Source organism: Trachinotus anak, unplaced genomic scaffold (assembly GCF_046630095.1).
Source record: "Trachinotus anak isolate AG129_WGS33_773 ecotype Australia unplaced genomic scaffold, CSIRO_AGI_Tana_v1 ptg000012l, whole genome shotgun sequence".
In the NCBI taxonomy this organism is placed as follows: Eukaryota; Metazoa; Chordata; class Actinopteri; order Carangiformes; family Carangidae; genus Trachinotus; species Trachinotus anak.
The window spans coordinates 17,797,863-17,813,405 of NW_027273863.1; the positions used below are offsets into that span (position 1 = coordinate 17,797,863).

A 15,543-nucleotide genomic window follows, 5' to 3' on the forward strand; every position below is an offset into this window, starting at 1 on the left:
CTGTGTGTACGAAGCAGTGCTCGCTGTCTTCCCGAGCGTACAGCACACCGTCCTTGATGAAGACGGAGATGGCTCTCAGGATGAAGGAGACAAACAGATTCATGTGAATGAAGTTTCTGGTGCAGTGGAGCTTCCTGGAGAGAAGACGGAGAAAACATGTCTAATCTCACCTTTGTCTTCACACTCACAGCACATCAGATCAGCTGGGATACAGTGGTTAATTAACATGATTTTCATTACGCTTGAACCTTTTGAACCTCTGGCTGTTTTTATTAGATTTTCTTTTCATTACTGTTCTATGGCCTAGTCACTGCACTGCGTGCCTTAGCTCAGCATGACATATATTGTTATTTTCAGATTAAGTTGGGCTACTGAGAAAGGCTATAATTTAGCCTGCCAGTAAAGCACTGACATGTTACAGGACAGTTTTGAATTCAAAATAGCTTTACACAATTTCAACAGACCTGTATATGTATATCGATACAGGACAATGCCAGCAGGGCTAGAACTAACTTACTGATTTTTTCATCATGAATTAGTCTGGCGATTTACTTTTTGGATCAATCTCTCTCTCTCTCTCTTTTGGTGCCTCAGTACTGTGCAAATATATACGGACAGTGTAAAACAAACAAACTAAATCCTTCATTTGTCATGGATTCTGTCACTTTTACTGATTTGTTTTTTGTTGTTTCCATCTGGCCCGACAATATTTTGAGTTTCATTATTCAAATGGTTCAAACATTTTACAAACAAGCTTAAATGAAACCTAGTTCCCAGCCACATTGTGGTGCTCACCTAAATCTGCAGAGAATAACCATGGCTGTCGTGAGAGACACCAGCGATGTGCTGTATCCAACTGTGTACAGGGCCTTGACTGATGCGTAGTACAAGTCCTAGAGATGCAGAAAGAGGGTTAGTGTGTGTGCTGAATATAATAGCGACGTAATAGGAAATTTAGATGAAGTAGAGGACTTACAGGTTTGGTGGTGTTATCGTAGAAGAAGCAGACGTCCACATAGTGAGGGAAAGGTTCAGACCAGCCATCCTCAGTACAGTTTCTACTGACCTTCCCCGTATCTGAAAGCCCAAAATATCTAGAAACTAAATAAGCCTATATTGAGCTGCATGAAAAATGATTCTGAAACTCAATTGAGAGACACAGGTAATCTTCAGGTTCCACTCACCATCCTCAGGACTCATGAAGTCGTGGAAAAGCTCCTGACAGTTCACCACCACAACTTCACCTATACTGGCCGCCTGCCAGCAGGTCAAGTTGTCCCACATCCACGGGCACACTGAGGGCCAGAGGACAAGATAAACAGAAGCACATGAGGTCAGCATGAAGCTCTTATGAAGCATTTTTTCTGAGGAAATAATTGTCACACTAATCAAATTGAACTGAACAGAATTAAATTGAATTTATGGCAATTTAATTCGAGATAATGGCGTTTCATTTCCAAAGATACTGAACATTTTCATGACACCCACACGCGCAAAACTATTGTCCACATAGAAGCAGCTTTCATTGTCAGTTTAAGACTTTGTTTTAATTAGGCAGTGTTAATAAGTAAAAGTGCAGTGCACTTTCTACGTGAACATCTCAGAAATAAGCTGTGAACCAAACACTGACACAGACACCTTTATGAGGCAAACTTGTTAGCAAACAGTTGCTTAACTACAAATCCTGTAGTCGAGAGCAAATTTACCCTTCATTTGGAGCTGAGTTTCTGTCCACTTGGTGAATTTAAGTCCAATATTCACTCGCTTTTAGCTGTTTTGGCGTCTACCAACTCCTGAGGGAAATGTTTGACTCTTTAGCCAAACAGTAAGAATCAAAACAGTAGAGTTGTAGGTGGATGAACTGAAACTCACTATGAAGCCCTGTAAAGCTGATGAGAGCAGCAGTTTCAGGTAATTAAAAGGCACTATTACTCTTTCTGTTGCGCTACCACTTAAATCTAAAAGGCAGAAAGTGTTTCCATAGAAACCTTAAAAGAAGATGATGAATGAGCAGGTCAAAAGTCAGAAAAGGTGCCTTTAAAAGGTGCCCAAAGCTATTAATGTAACAGGTATAAATGAACCCTGTGAAATGCAACAGAAAACTATACTGAACTTTTATTAGTTACTGTTGACATCACAATTTATCTATGGGCACATAGACACACAACTATCAACCACGACTGTACCTACTTTCTCAAAATGACATTCGTTACCGGACTATTTTCCCCATCCTCCCACATCTCAACAGTGCCCCTTCGCTCACAGCCTGAAGGAGCTAATGATGTAAACCTGTTGTCACTATCCCGGGGTTAGCAGCTGATCTGCTCCAACATCACAGGCAGAACAACAACAGAAAAAAAAACCCCACATCGCACACACTGTTAGGCTTTTAACACATTGTATCCCAGAGGAACATGGATAAAACTACACATCAATCAAGCCTCCTGTTTTGTTATTGATTTACCCTGGCTGATAAATTAACACATTAATTGAAACACTGGACTAAAACGAATGATATCTCTCACACACACACACACACACTGCAATTCTTGCCTAGTGAAGACTCACAAACCACAACGTGTCTTTCTAAGGGTCACTGTCACACTTATAAGCTGACACACAACCCTTTGCAGAGTCTGTGTCAGTCCGGGAGCAACTTCCTCTTTTCCTCTTATGTCAATCTCAGTTTATGTGGAAGGACAGGAAACAGATGCAGCACGTTTCTTGCCAACAGTTACACATGTCGTTGCACGTATTAGATGTTATGCACAAGAACATAATTTCATACCACTGCTGATCATAATAGCCTCCACCCCCCCCACCCCAGACCCTTGAACATTTAAACGCTCACTCAAAATCAGGAAAAATACTACATGACACAATAGAGGAAGTATAGATCTCACACACACAAACACACACACACACACACACACATACACATTCACAGGAATCATCACTTCCTTGTCTTTCTGCTAAATAAGTCTGGTAGACTCCATGTTACTGAGCACACTGTCAGTGTTTTATCTTAGCACCCGCTGTTTAACCTCATCGGCACCGATTTCATTTCACCACCAACACAGATTTGGACAGAATGACACTGTTCTCAACTCACCTCCAGCACTCAAAAGGTGGACAGCAATTAGTAAATAACGTAGATAATTATGATGGGGTTATGGCAGAGCAGTAAAAGAGATGTGATCTAGAGGGATGAGTGTTTTGTTTTGGGTTTCGTGTGTGTGTGTGTGTGTGTGTGTGTGTGTGTGTGTGTGTGTTTACCACAGGTATTAAAGTGAAGTAGCTGTGATAAATTATGATTTTGGCTACAAACTAATGCAGTGTAATGCAACAGTCCTACAGTAAATCCTGCATTATTGAGGGTCATAAGGTTCAGTTTTAGTTAGTGATTAGAATATGTGATGCAACTCTGTGATCATTTTCTGAACCAAATGGGTTGAACAAGACAGTAGAAAACAAAACGAAATAGAACTCAAAAGCACCAGGAACTTCAACGTCCCAAATGACTGTAAGGTTGAATCAACACTTCTCTAAAACAGTTTCAACAAAAACTGATCATGGTAACAGTAATGACGGGAGGATGTCTTGAGCTGAGCTGTAGGTGGACCCCATGAACTGGCAACTAAAGGCATAGGTTTGAAAGTTAAGCAAATCTGAGGCATCTGACCTCAGATTTAATTTGTTTCTTCTTTTACAGTTTAATCTCATGTGATCCACTCATCTGGTGTCCCAAACAGGCTGAAAACAAATGTTACTTAACTGAGTTCAGTCTTTTGTTTTGTTTTGGTCTCCCTCTCCTCGCCTGCCTCCATCTTTACCCGACTCATGCTCTCAGTAAATCTCACATCCTTTATTTTCCGTGCTGCTATCACAGCTTAGATTCTTTCTTTCTGCTCCAGTGTCCTTTATCTTCAGCACCTCCCCGTCCCTCCCTTCTTTCTTTCACCATCTCTCCAGTTTTACCGTGTTGTTTGTGCTTGGGTGGTTTTATAGCGCTGCAGAGGCAGGTGCAAGTCTGATTGGGTGTGTGTTCACATGCATGCATTTTGAGTCTGTGAGTGTGTGTGTGTGTGTGTGTGTGTGTGTGTGTGTCTGCAGACCTTTCTCTATTCTGCTTGGCTCTCTAATCTGTTTTGGTTCTGTCTGGTGAGCCGGACACGAAGCCAATTACCTTTTAAAGGGCAAATCGGAGCCAAATGAGCCGCACTGAGCTACAGAGGTAACCGGCTTAATAAAGCACTCTGTCTGCATCACTGGCTATCTCACACAGTCCCACAGCATGCTGAATCTTCACTGGGCTGCAAAGACACAGACCAAACACGTCCTGCACATGCATGGTATTGAGTACATGCACATAAACACAGACAGATGGATTCTCTCTCACTGAAGCTGATCTGATTGAAGGACTGAATGAGATTTGGTCTCTGCAATCTGAGTCAGGGGATGCAATTGAAACAGAATACTGATCAGAAATTCAGAGCTAATTCCTCACATGCAACAAGTCAAAAGAGCAGCCATTCATTGTTTTTAAAGATCGGTTTGAAGGGGAAAATATGTCACGAGGCTCCTGGAAAGATCTGCATGTGGATGTCATTGATTTCTTACTAATCACTAAAGAAGCCTTGCAGCAAATGATAATTTTCTTATCCAACTGATCGAGTGCGAGGTCTTTAAAATCTCAGAAAATAGTGAAACATTTTAACAGCTTGCTAAATGCCAAAGTGATATCACCAAATGGTTTGTATGTTCAATCCAACAGTTGAGAACTGATGAGGGAGAAAAATCAAAGATTCACCCTGATAAAAAAAAAGAGAAATTCAACAAATCATCAAATTGGAAAAGTGAAATCGGCAAATCCTGGATAGAAAATTATTTGCCAGTTTGTTATCTGTCAATCGATCCAGCTGAATAGGTGATTAGGTAGCCAAAATCCAACCACTAATTTCAATCAAATTCATTCTCATTTAGCATCAGAGAAACTGTCAGATGAAGATGGTTTAGTTAAAAAATAATAGGTGCAGGTCCTTTTGTAAATTCAGATGGGTGATGATTACAGCACTTGACAGCAAATCCTTATGTAGTATATTCACATGGTCTGCAGACTAATCGGAGGCTAGAGTACCTCAATTAAAAAGTATAATAACAAATAAATCAGGAAATACACTTGTAGAAATAGACCTTGATAAATCAGAGAAAGGAAAATTGTCCAAATGAGCTAAAATAGGACACCTCTTACAGGCTTCCTCATTTTTCTTCTCCCCTCTTTCTTTGCTTTTTCTCAAGCCCCAAGTCGGATTTCTGCAAACCAGGCGTTTTTATCTCCTAATCAACGATTTGCTGTCAGCAGAAACACTGGATGGCTCCTTTGAAAGGGAAGGAGGAGGCAGGGATCAGTTAAAGGGTAGAGGCAGGCCTACATATGTGACTATACAGTCTGAAAATGGATGACTCAATACAGAAATAAACAAGCTGCCCACGTTACAGAGGAATAAGGAGATTGAATGACAACAGAATACCTTATTTGAACAAGTTTTCAACTGAAAACAAATTAGGCACAAGTTCTTTATAAATGATAGTTTTACTTTGAATTACTTCACAGCATAAAACTTTAGATAAAAACACATTAAAAGCTCACATGCATTTTACAGGAACAGAGCAGGGCCGACCTTTAAGATCTACAGATGAAAAACGAGCTGAACTTACAGCCACTCTCCTCTTTAAACTTGTTATCTCACACTGTGACTCTTTTATGTTTCAAGTTTTTTTTGTTTTTTTTTCAAGGAGCTTGTGGCTGTCATTGAAGCCATGAGTCACAGTGCAGGCTGGGAGATGCAGTCTGCTGTGCAACTTTCGAGCAGCGGGAGGCCTGCAGCAGTTGGTAATGAAAACCACAATCCGTAGCCAAGAAAATAATTGCTTCCAGGAATCACATAGCAAGTTTCCTGTTTTTGGAAAAGGGACATGTGGGAAAAATGTGAAAGCAGCTCAGCATGACATTACAGGCAGACATTTGGCTTGTGAACTGCTTATCAGCTTGTTGTCTGTGCGGCGTAGCGGTCTTGCAAGGTGATGTATTTGTAATATGAACACGATATAAAGCTACTCTCGTCTGTCATCCTTAAATGTTCCTATATGACCTTTTCAAAACTGATTGGATAAACTGAAAAATACCAGATTGTCGAGTATTAAAAAAAACAAAAGCCTGTTTTTAATTCATTCCCGGAAAGTTGCATGACATTCATCAGCAGTTCTGTGTTTTCTGGGCGACCCAAGAAGTAAACAATTTAATCCCAGCAGCAGAGCCATGAAAACTGTGGCTTCATGCCAAATTATACGAACAGAAGGATGTGAGAACAGACACACACATAACTCATACATCCTCACTTACCTAATTCAGGGTCATCGCTGGGGTTGTGCAGCGCAATCATCTCCATGCATTTCTCATGTTCACGCTTGATTATGCAGTGCTCGGACTCTGAGGCCACCTGGAGAAAATACACAAACACACACAATGTCACACTATGTTCTGACTATGCTGATACCCTGCACCATTGAGAATGTCTTAAAAGCCTTAATAAGCTTCTTGCAAAGGGTACGACTGAAACACAATCATGTCTGCCAAGGTTAAAATGATTGAGATTGTTTGACATGAGAGGTTTCTGTATTTATTGTGAACTCGTGCTTATGGCAAACTTGTTAGTTGCTTATTTACACACTCTGCAACATTATAATTCATTTGGAGTTATGCCTCTGTCCACAAGTGCAATATTCACACTCTTTTAGCTCTGTTTTTGGTCTCTACCAACTCCCTTTTCCATTACTGTCAAATGCCAGCTTTTAGACCTGTGGAAAAGGGGATTTAGTTAGTGTGTGGGTTGTGGTAACTAGTTGAGTGATATCATGGGTCGAAGGTGTGAGTTCAGTCATCTATTTGGCAATATATTTAAAGTATTTAAGTACATGTTTCTTGTTCTCTGCCTCCTAATTTAATTGATTAGGTTCTAAAAACTCTTGTTCTTCAGAGACTTCCTCATTTACACTTTTGAGTGATCAAATCAAATTATTGAGCATATTTGAAGCCCACCTAAAAACTCTGCTTCACTTGCAAATTCATCAAGATAAGAAAGCTGAAACTGCTCTGGATGCCATTACACTGTCATTATAACCAGCCAAGAAAGACAACACTTGAGAGTAACGGGTGTTGTCTGCCTCTGTGGTGCAGTCAGGGAAACTATTTACCCAGAGGTAGCAGAGTTAGCGTATATCTGTCACCTGCTCTATAACTCTCCCTCTTGCTCTCTTAAGGCCAATCTCTGTTTTGCACCCTTAGCTTTCTTGCACCCTCCTCCTTCCCTTTCTCTGTGAAATGATAGGTGTAATATGTCCCAGCCCTCTGAGCCATAGCTGACTCATCACTCCATCTCTCTGCCCCCCAATATAAAATTCACTTCAGGCCTCGCTGCCTAGATAAGATAGGACATCAACCGACTGTGAAGATGTCCTAAGATTCACTTCCTTTCTGCATCGAGCTGTACGTGGACAGAATTTCAAAATACTGCATGAATTATGTGAAGCATTATCAGAGCTATCTGCTATTATCTGGTGTGATTCCATTTTCAGACAACACAAAAACAGCCTCTGCCTCACCATGAAGGCTAAACAAAAACAAAAAGAAATGATTAAAGCCCTGATTTTTCATGTTGTTAGCATTTGATATTATTTAATGAAACTGACATTGGCATTGTTGGAAAGAAGGACCTCTTTGTACCCGTAGCAAGCATCCATGTTGCTAAGCAGCAGGTAACCAGCTAGGAGCCAATGCATATTGTAGGAAAGGCTTCCCAGAAATGAGAAATAATTGGATGCAGATGACTAATATCTGTTTGGCATGAGTGCAGACAGGCCTGTGAGATGACAATATGAAATGTGTTATTCATTCATTTACTTATGTAGAATCCTGGATAGATCCTTGTGCATGGTATTGAGCTAAATGAGTCTTTTTTATTTAACTATAATTGCAATCAGTATTTACTATTGCTTTTTTCTATGCTCATTCAGACTGTTCCCCTGTAAGAAATGCGTCAATAGGTCATATATGTAAGCAGCTTATTACGATCCATAGTTATGCGTTATTGTTGTCATCTGTTTTCTAATGGCTGTAGTTATTATGACGGGAGCAAAGGAGGAAGTCAGGTGACGTAGCATGAAGCAGGACCAAGATCACATTATGGAGGAAGTTGAAGTGGATGGATGGGTCGACCAAAAAAACAACCCAGACACAGGAGACCACTGTTTGTTTCCTGCATGTGTCCTCTGTGATAATAAAGGTTGTTTCTTTTATCCGCGATGATTTGTTTACAGTCTTGACTGTGTGTTTATTATTGTCATCATGACAACGGAGGTCTGGCATCCCTGTCACAAGTGTGCTCCTACAGACTGTTAGGAGCACACTGCTGATACGCCGCTGATACGCCCCTATGGGTCGTATACGAGAGTAGGGACAAGCAACCTATATGGTTGGAGGACTTACCGGCTGATTCAGAGGTATGCATCAGCATTTGAACTTTCATCTACCGCACACACACACACACACACACACACACACACACACACACACACACACACACACACACACACACACACACACACAAATTCCTTAAGAGTGAGCATCTGAGCAGCTGTTGTGAAGAAGTGCATGTTCTTTGCTGTATTGTTTCACATCTGTGCTCTGTCACACACCCACAACATGACAACAGCTAACTGTATCCATGAAGTGGATACAGATGTATTACAGATGTATTACAGATTGTTGCCGATGTTTTGCCGATAATAATGTCAGACTGACTGACTGACTAAGGATTCGCAGTTAAGTTTAAGTTGATCCACCTACATTTAGGTTTTCACTTATTATGCCTGAGACTTCTTCCTAAACTCTACATACTGTGCTTGACTGACACTTTCCTCACTCTCTTGTTAGCTTTTTTGTCCATGTGAAGGTGGGACAAACCACACCTTTAACATTTTTACCAGTAATCTGTATTTAGTGACTTTACATAATCCCCTCATTTTCCAGCACAGCTTTGCCCACCATCAACCTAAACAGAGGTCAGATCTGTTCTGTAGGTGTGAAGGCCTTGGGCTATCGTTAAGAAAACTAATTCGAAACAATCAGACATGTGTGTGTATATATATATATATATATATATATATATATATATATTTTAATAAACAAGGTGGGACAGACTTGACATTTGTCAGTGTTATTTCCTAAATACTTATCATAATCAAATCTTCTGGGAAGGGGGATTACAATCAAAGTAAGAGTTATCTTGTGATGCTACAGTGACGTCCTCTCTACAATAGTTAAGTCTTCACTAGATTACACATTTCTAGGGTTTTATTGGTGCAATGCTGCTTGGAACTAAGAATTTACACAAACTTAAGTGACGGAGAAGAGCTGGTGCAACCTAGTCCAGTTTAACTAAGGACTACTGAGGGTTTAAAGAGCTCTCACCTAAAACAGGCGCCATGACAACATTCCATGTGCCAGAGGATAAATCAATGAATTCTTTTTAAGTGTGCTTGCTATTCTCTGCTCCCAATTATTCCTCTCCTCTCCTCTCCGAAACTGATGTCTGTCCAGATAAGCTGCCTATTTTGAAGCCGCAGAATCCCGTTTCCCTCCCTAAGGCTATTTTAAAGGGACAGATAACTCAGTAGCTACCACAGCACTGTGCAGCACAGATAATAAAACTCCCATTTGACGTCGCAGACCACTGGCCCTCCGCACAGACCCATTTGACGCACAATAAGTACATCACAACAGACGTATCTGCCACATCATCCGCTGAAGGTCAGCTTTTGACTGCATTGTGCAAAGATGTCGGCCAGAGGAACACTTCATATATGTCAGGGGGCAGTGTTAACTTAAAGGTTAGAAGAGATCTTTGACTGCAAGGTCGCATTGTGAATTAATTTTAGTCTGCCTATTAACCATCATCAACTGGTAATATCACTATATTTACTGGCCATCACAAAAGCATGAAGAAATCATCATCAAAATAAGGGATGAATACCAGGATGTCAGAGTCACAGTAAGTCACGTGTATTTTTAGATAAACCACAAACAATTCATGTTTCTGTGTGGCTTCACCTAGGAAACTGCTGCTGTGCTGCATCGGCACACTGGATATAATTCCTCCCACACATCTTGCACAACTCTTCCATTCTGTTTTTTATTTCAATGAGACCACTAATAAAAGTGAGTCAGAGCAGATGGATAGGCAGCTCTCTGGTCAGCCAGGCCATCTGTTATTGTTCGAACAGGCAGCCAGTTGCCTTAACACAGAGCTGATCCAGGACCTGTAACGTATGCTGATGTGCTGATGCGGCATATGGTGATCTCCATCCTTCCAGTGCCTGTCACTGACACACCCACGAGAGCGTACGTATGAAAATAATCCAATGTTAGAGCTGAGGAAGAGGAGGCCGACGTTCGGGACTCGTGGACACACACTCACACCCTTATGTTTGTATATATGTATTCCTGTATGCTCCTACGCACCCCAGCGCACACCCACACATGTGCACAGTACATAAATGCACACAATGCACACAAACTACTCACCAAGGGCAGCAGAAAGATTGCAGTCAGCAGGTAGCCTCTCATTGTCTCCTGTGAAGCGCCTGGATCCAAAAGGCTCCACAATATGTGTGCGTGTCTGGGTGTGTGTGTTCACAGGGATGCACTGAAATTGCTTCCCTCAGCGTCACCACACTTCAGCATCAAGGGCTCTGAAATACAACACACACAGAGAAAAGACTCCGTAAGAAAACAAAAAACAACACCGTATTATTTGGTTTTACCAGTAAGCGCCATATTAAAGGGGCTCTTCGCGAGTTTTCTGTGACGCTGAACGTGGTTTCTTGCTGGGAGCGGGTGGTGGTGATTGTCACTTGAAAAGAACTCTGGCCATCATTGTCTTTATAATATAAAAGGTTATAATACAACCTCTAAGCAGCGCCACGTCCTACATTGGGTACATTGGAGCCTACAGTGAGTTCCTAACGAAAAGTGACGTGCCGGGGCTAGCTGGTTAGCATGCTAACTTCAGCAGCAGAAAAGACGCGACAGAGGCAAGAGTTAACATTGGTGTTGCCTTCCACCCCAGGAGACAGCTCTTGGTGAGTAAAGGAATGAATTTTGATGCAAAACTCACGATGTTTCTTCTCGACAGGTAAGTAAACAGCTGTTAATGCTAACGTTAGCTATGTAGCAATAGCAAAACTTACAAATAGCTCCTTTAAACAAAGCAATGTGCAGATACATGTTGTGCAATAATAATGTATACTGATGCTATGTGATGATGTGCAACATTGTGACATTGTTATGCGTTTTGCTAAAGCAAATGTTGTTCATGTTAAAATGCATGTTTTTGAGATGCTCCTTTACTTCTAGTGTTGATCTCGTTATTTTGTCTTAACTTGTAAATCTTAGAGATACTGAGTTACTAGAGCTAATTGAGTTACCAGCTTCTGAGGATCAAACTTATTGCACAGACTTCAACTCTGTTGTGGTAATTTGAAAAACACAAAAGAGTGTCATAGCATTACTGCAGATTGGAAGACTGAGAGAACCACATACTGTGCTGTGAACATAATTTGTGGTTAATTTGGTTTATTACTGCACAAAAAGAAAAATGTAAAATGGAACTGAAATGCTAAAGTGAAGAACTGACTTACAGAGCAGATTATAAACATCCATCTTCTCTGTAGGAGTAGATGCCTACAAGCGCATGGCATCTTTTCACATTATGCCACAGGGTAGAAAAAGATTTGTGGTGTTATGTGAATTATATCTAATTTTAAATATAATACATAACCACTGTGTTTCTCCTGCTTGACCTGTTTTATCTATATAAAACATTTTTATGCTCTCCTAGTTACATGTGTTTTTATGCCTCCTTGTGTTTCTTTCATAAGTTGTCTTAATGCCTTTTAATGTCATATACAGTGCTGTCCTTTGTATGTGTACATGATGAGAACCACAGTTTCACGTGGCATAGTTTTAATTTCTGTGAATGCTGGTAAAACTAGTGAAAAAGAAGCCAAAATCAATGAAAAAAAATACAATAGAGCTGAATCTATTGGTTGATTAATTGATTAGTAGACTGAGAGAAAAATACTACGCCACTATTATGACACATGAATAATCACTTGACTATTTGTGAGGATTTGCTGCTTTTCTCATGTGATATAAACATTTCATGTTGATTAGATTTGGGGTGTTAGTCAGACAGTCAATATATATGTCTCAAGAAAAATTGTTTGACACTGAATAAACTGTTGCTGCCCGAAAAAACACATTTTCTCTGCCTTTTCTCTTGACTCTCATCTCAGGAATCACAATTATAAACAAACACAGCCCCTCAGTGAGTCTGTTTCACTTCATATCTTCTCTCCACAGAATCGACAGTCATAAAACCTCCTTGATCAAATCACAGAGGAAATGCTACTGTTTTCTACTGCGGTTATATATGGCAACAAAAAATATGTTATCACCTAACCTCGAAATTAAAGCAGAAACTTCAGACAAAGGAGGATTTCTGAAGGACTGGTTGGTTACCAAAGGACAACAATTTATGAGGATCACATAGATTTTGTTTAAGATGTTTAAGATGTTCCAGGTACATACATTAAAATGTATGTACCTGGAAGGGGTTCTTTTAAAATCTGACCCCAGGTACATACATTAAAATGTATGTACCTGGGGTCAGATTTTAAAAGAACCCCTCCCAAACCCACCCACATTCGTGTCTTACTCATCTGCACAGCTTCCTGAAAACATAATGATTCACTGCAAACACAAAGCACACACTGGCCAGCACCAGCAGAGGCACACACATAGGCTACAATCAGTGAAACAGCACATACACACACACACACACACACACACACACACACACACACACACACACACACACACACACACACACACACACACACACACACACACACACACACACACACACATCTTCTCCCTAAGCTAATTCATGCACACACACTGACAAATTCCGCTCTGTGTCCTTTCCCTCTAGAACCGAATCCAATTACCTCTAAAGCATCTCTTGGATGCTTTATCAAGTAATAGGACAGACCATGCTCAGAGGGAAAACCAGGAGATATAGAGGAGGATAACACATGTCAAGTAGGACTGAAGCAAAACTGTCAGGATGAATGTTTAAACAGAAAAACACCCAATCAGACACAACAAGAGACAGACAGCTGCAGAGATGGACATGGGATCAGGTAGCTGTGTTTGTCTTTTCTCTTAAACCAAAATATCACAGCAGCCATGTTGCTGGAGGTTGGAAATGAAGTTTAAAAAAAACAGCCCTTGGTATTTAGAACATATGGTATTAAGGAAGCACTGGTACAATAAACAACAGGACGGCAAACTATCCTGTGGGCAAGAAAGCAAGAGTCTTTGCTTTGCTCAGCACTGGATGTGACTTGTGGACCTATACAGTGACAGGAATTTAGTCAAAAATTCAAAAGTCTGTTTATGCCAGTAGGAAAATACCTATACCTGAGAGGAGGTGAAACAGCAGCACTTCATTAAAACATGACACAGAGAAGGATGTGGGCCCTAACAATCAAAAATAAGGAATCAACTGTAGGGCACTGAACTTGACCAAAACCTGGTTCAAAACACAATTAACCTGTGATAGGAAGACAAAGCCACAAATATCAGCCATGAGAGTGTGTGTGTATGTGCACGCCAATGCACAAACTGTGTGTGCCACCAATTACAGATGCAGACAGAGAAAAGCAAGAGAGAGAACAACTGAGAGCTCTTCAGGTCCGTGCACCGTCTTTAATCATTTATCTCCATTGTAAAGGGAATTTTGAAGATACGTCTCGCCATATCAGCTCCCTCCTCCTGTGTGTTGAATTGCTCTGAACATCTTGGTGCATGAATAATTCATGCTTCATTCAAAACGATCCCAGGAAGACAGGAGAAGCTTCCAATTAGCCCAAATGCAAGTCTGTTAATGCCTGTAGTCAGAAGATGACTGCGTGTCTGTCAGTCTGCAACAACGCACCCATTCAGAATCATTACTTCTTGGCAGTTCTTGTTAATGTCCCTGTGTTATATACCATTCAGGCCATATAGCTCACATTACATAGAATAACAGTTCATCTCTGCTGCTATTGTCAAGCCTGCATCTTGCAAAACGTTTTGAAGGCACATCAGAGACGGCAGAAAAATGCATCAGTCTTAGTTACTATCAATCAGTGACAAATGGTTTTTCCCTCGCTGCTGCAGAATCAATAGGCTCAATTTGCTGCGACTGTCCCTCTTTACTCCCGCTTTCACAAATGTTTGATTCATCAGTGCATATGGATGACCTTCGCTTTGCACATGGAAAACATCAGCAAGAGGAGCGTCTGCCTCCCGCTAATCTACTGTGTAACCGCACTCCAGATTCATCCACAGATTTCCTATTGTCATTGAGGAAGAAATGTGATTTTAAAAAAAAAAAAAAAAAACAAAAACAGGCGGGGTTCAGTGAAAACCTGCTTCATTACTCAGCCGCAGCGAAAGCTAAAGATGTGAGTAAAAGCGCGCAGCGGTCGGCGTGGAAAACAAGTGAAAGGAACTTACCGATGCGTAATTTTCAGAGGCACAAATGTCTACAGATGAAGCCATCGGTATTCACGGATCCCCGCGGTGTTCGGCTGTGGACTGTTTCGGAGAATACCTTGTCTTACTCCTGACACGATTATCAGCTCGTCCTGAAATTGACAGGTGCCGTTAGCGCTGCTGTTGCTGCCGCCGCTGCCGCTGCCGCTGCTGCTGCTGCAGGACGCACTCACCGCGTCGGCTGCTGCTGCTGCGGCACCTCGGCGAGGTGGAGGAGGAGGAGGAGGAGGAGGAAGAGGAGGAGGAGGTGGAAGTGGAGGATGGTGTCAGGTCCTTCGGGATTCGCACCTCGTCAGACACAGAGGCAACAATGTGAGACAACAGTTTAGTCTACAAATGCAGGAATGCAGCTGGAGGAGTGAGTCTAAAAAAAAAAAATAAAAAAATAAAAAAAAGAAACACGTTTCGAAAATGTCGCAACACTGGGATGTTGAACTGAAAGAAAGAAAAAAATCTCCCTGCGTGTCTTTCCGTCTCATGTGTGGGACTTTGATCCAAAAAAGAAACTCTTCACAAAACTCTGTGACGTTTGCGCCTGCGCCTCTTACGCGCTCCAGAAGGCACAAGGTCCGGCTCCCCGCTGGGTGCAATTTGGGAGGCACTGAGTCGGCCGATGATGTGTGTGACTCACATTTAGTCAAAAGTTTAACATCTGAATTCCTGCAAGCACGCCACAGAAGTCCCAAACTGCATGTTAGTCAAGATGTACTGTGACATGTTATTTCAAAAAGCGACATTATTCCCACGGAGTTGATCCGTAGTGGCCGCTGAAGCTGCTGGCAACCCTGTTTACTTTCAGCACCACGGACAGCGACCGAACA

The 15,543-nt window shown here is 41.3% G+C and overlaps 1 protein-coding gene across 6 annotated transcripts in view; it reads right to left on the reverse strand.

The window, feature by feature from the left end:
* Positions 1–15,249, reverse strand: part of LOC139628874 (pituitary adenylate cyclase-activating polypeptide type I receptor-like) — a 30,006-nt gene extending 14,757 nt beyond the window's left edge. The window contains exons 1-7 of one of the 6 annotated variants that reach the window (XM_071491008.1): positions 14,684–15,249; positions 10,643–10,809; positions 6,404–6,500; positions 1,185–1,295; positions 977–1,077; positions 796–893; positions 2–134 (exon numbers count right to left, since the gene is read on the reverse strand). In XM_071491008.1, the coding sequence (XP_071347109.1) occupies positions 2–134; positions 796–893; positions 977–1,077; positions 1,185–1,295; positions 6,404–6,500; positions 10,643–10,684 (582 nt within the window). In that variant the 5' untranslated portion in view covers positions 10,685–10,809; positions 14,684–15,249. Of the gene's footprint in view, position 1; positions 135–795; positions 894–976; positions 1,078–1,184; positions 1,296–1,706; positions 5,958–6,403; positions 6,501–10,642; positions 10,810–14,683 lie in introns of those variants that run through there. The other 5 variants (XM_071491005.1, XM_071491003.1, XM_071491007.1 and 2 more) reach the window with 5 other exon arrangements.
* Positions 15,250–15,543: the final 294 nt, after the last annotated feature.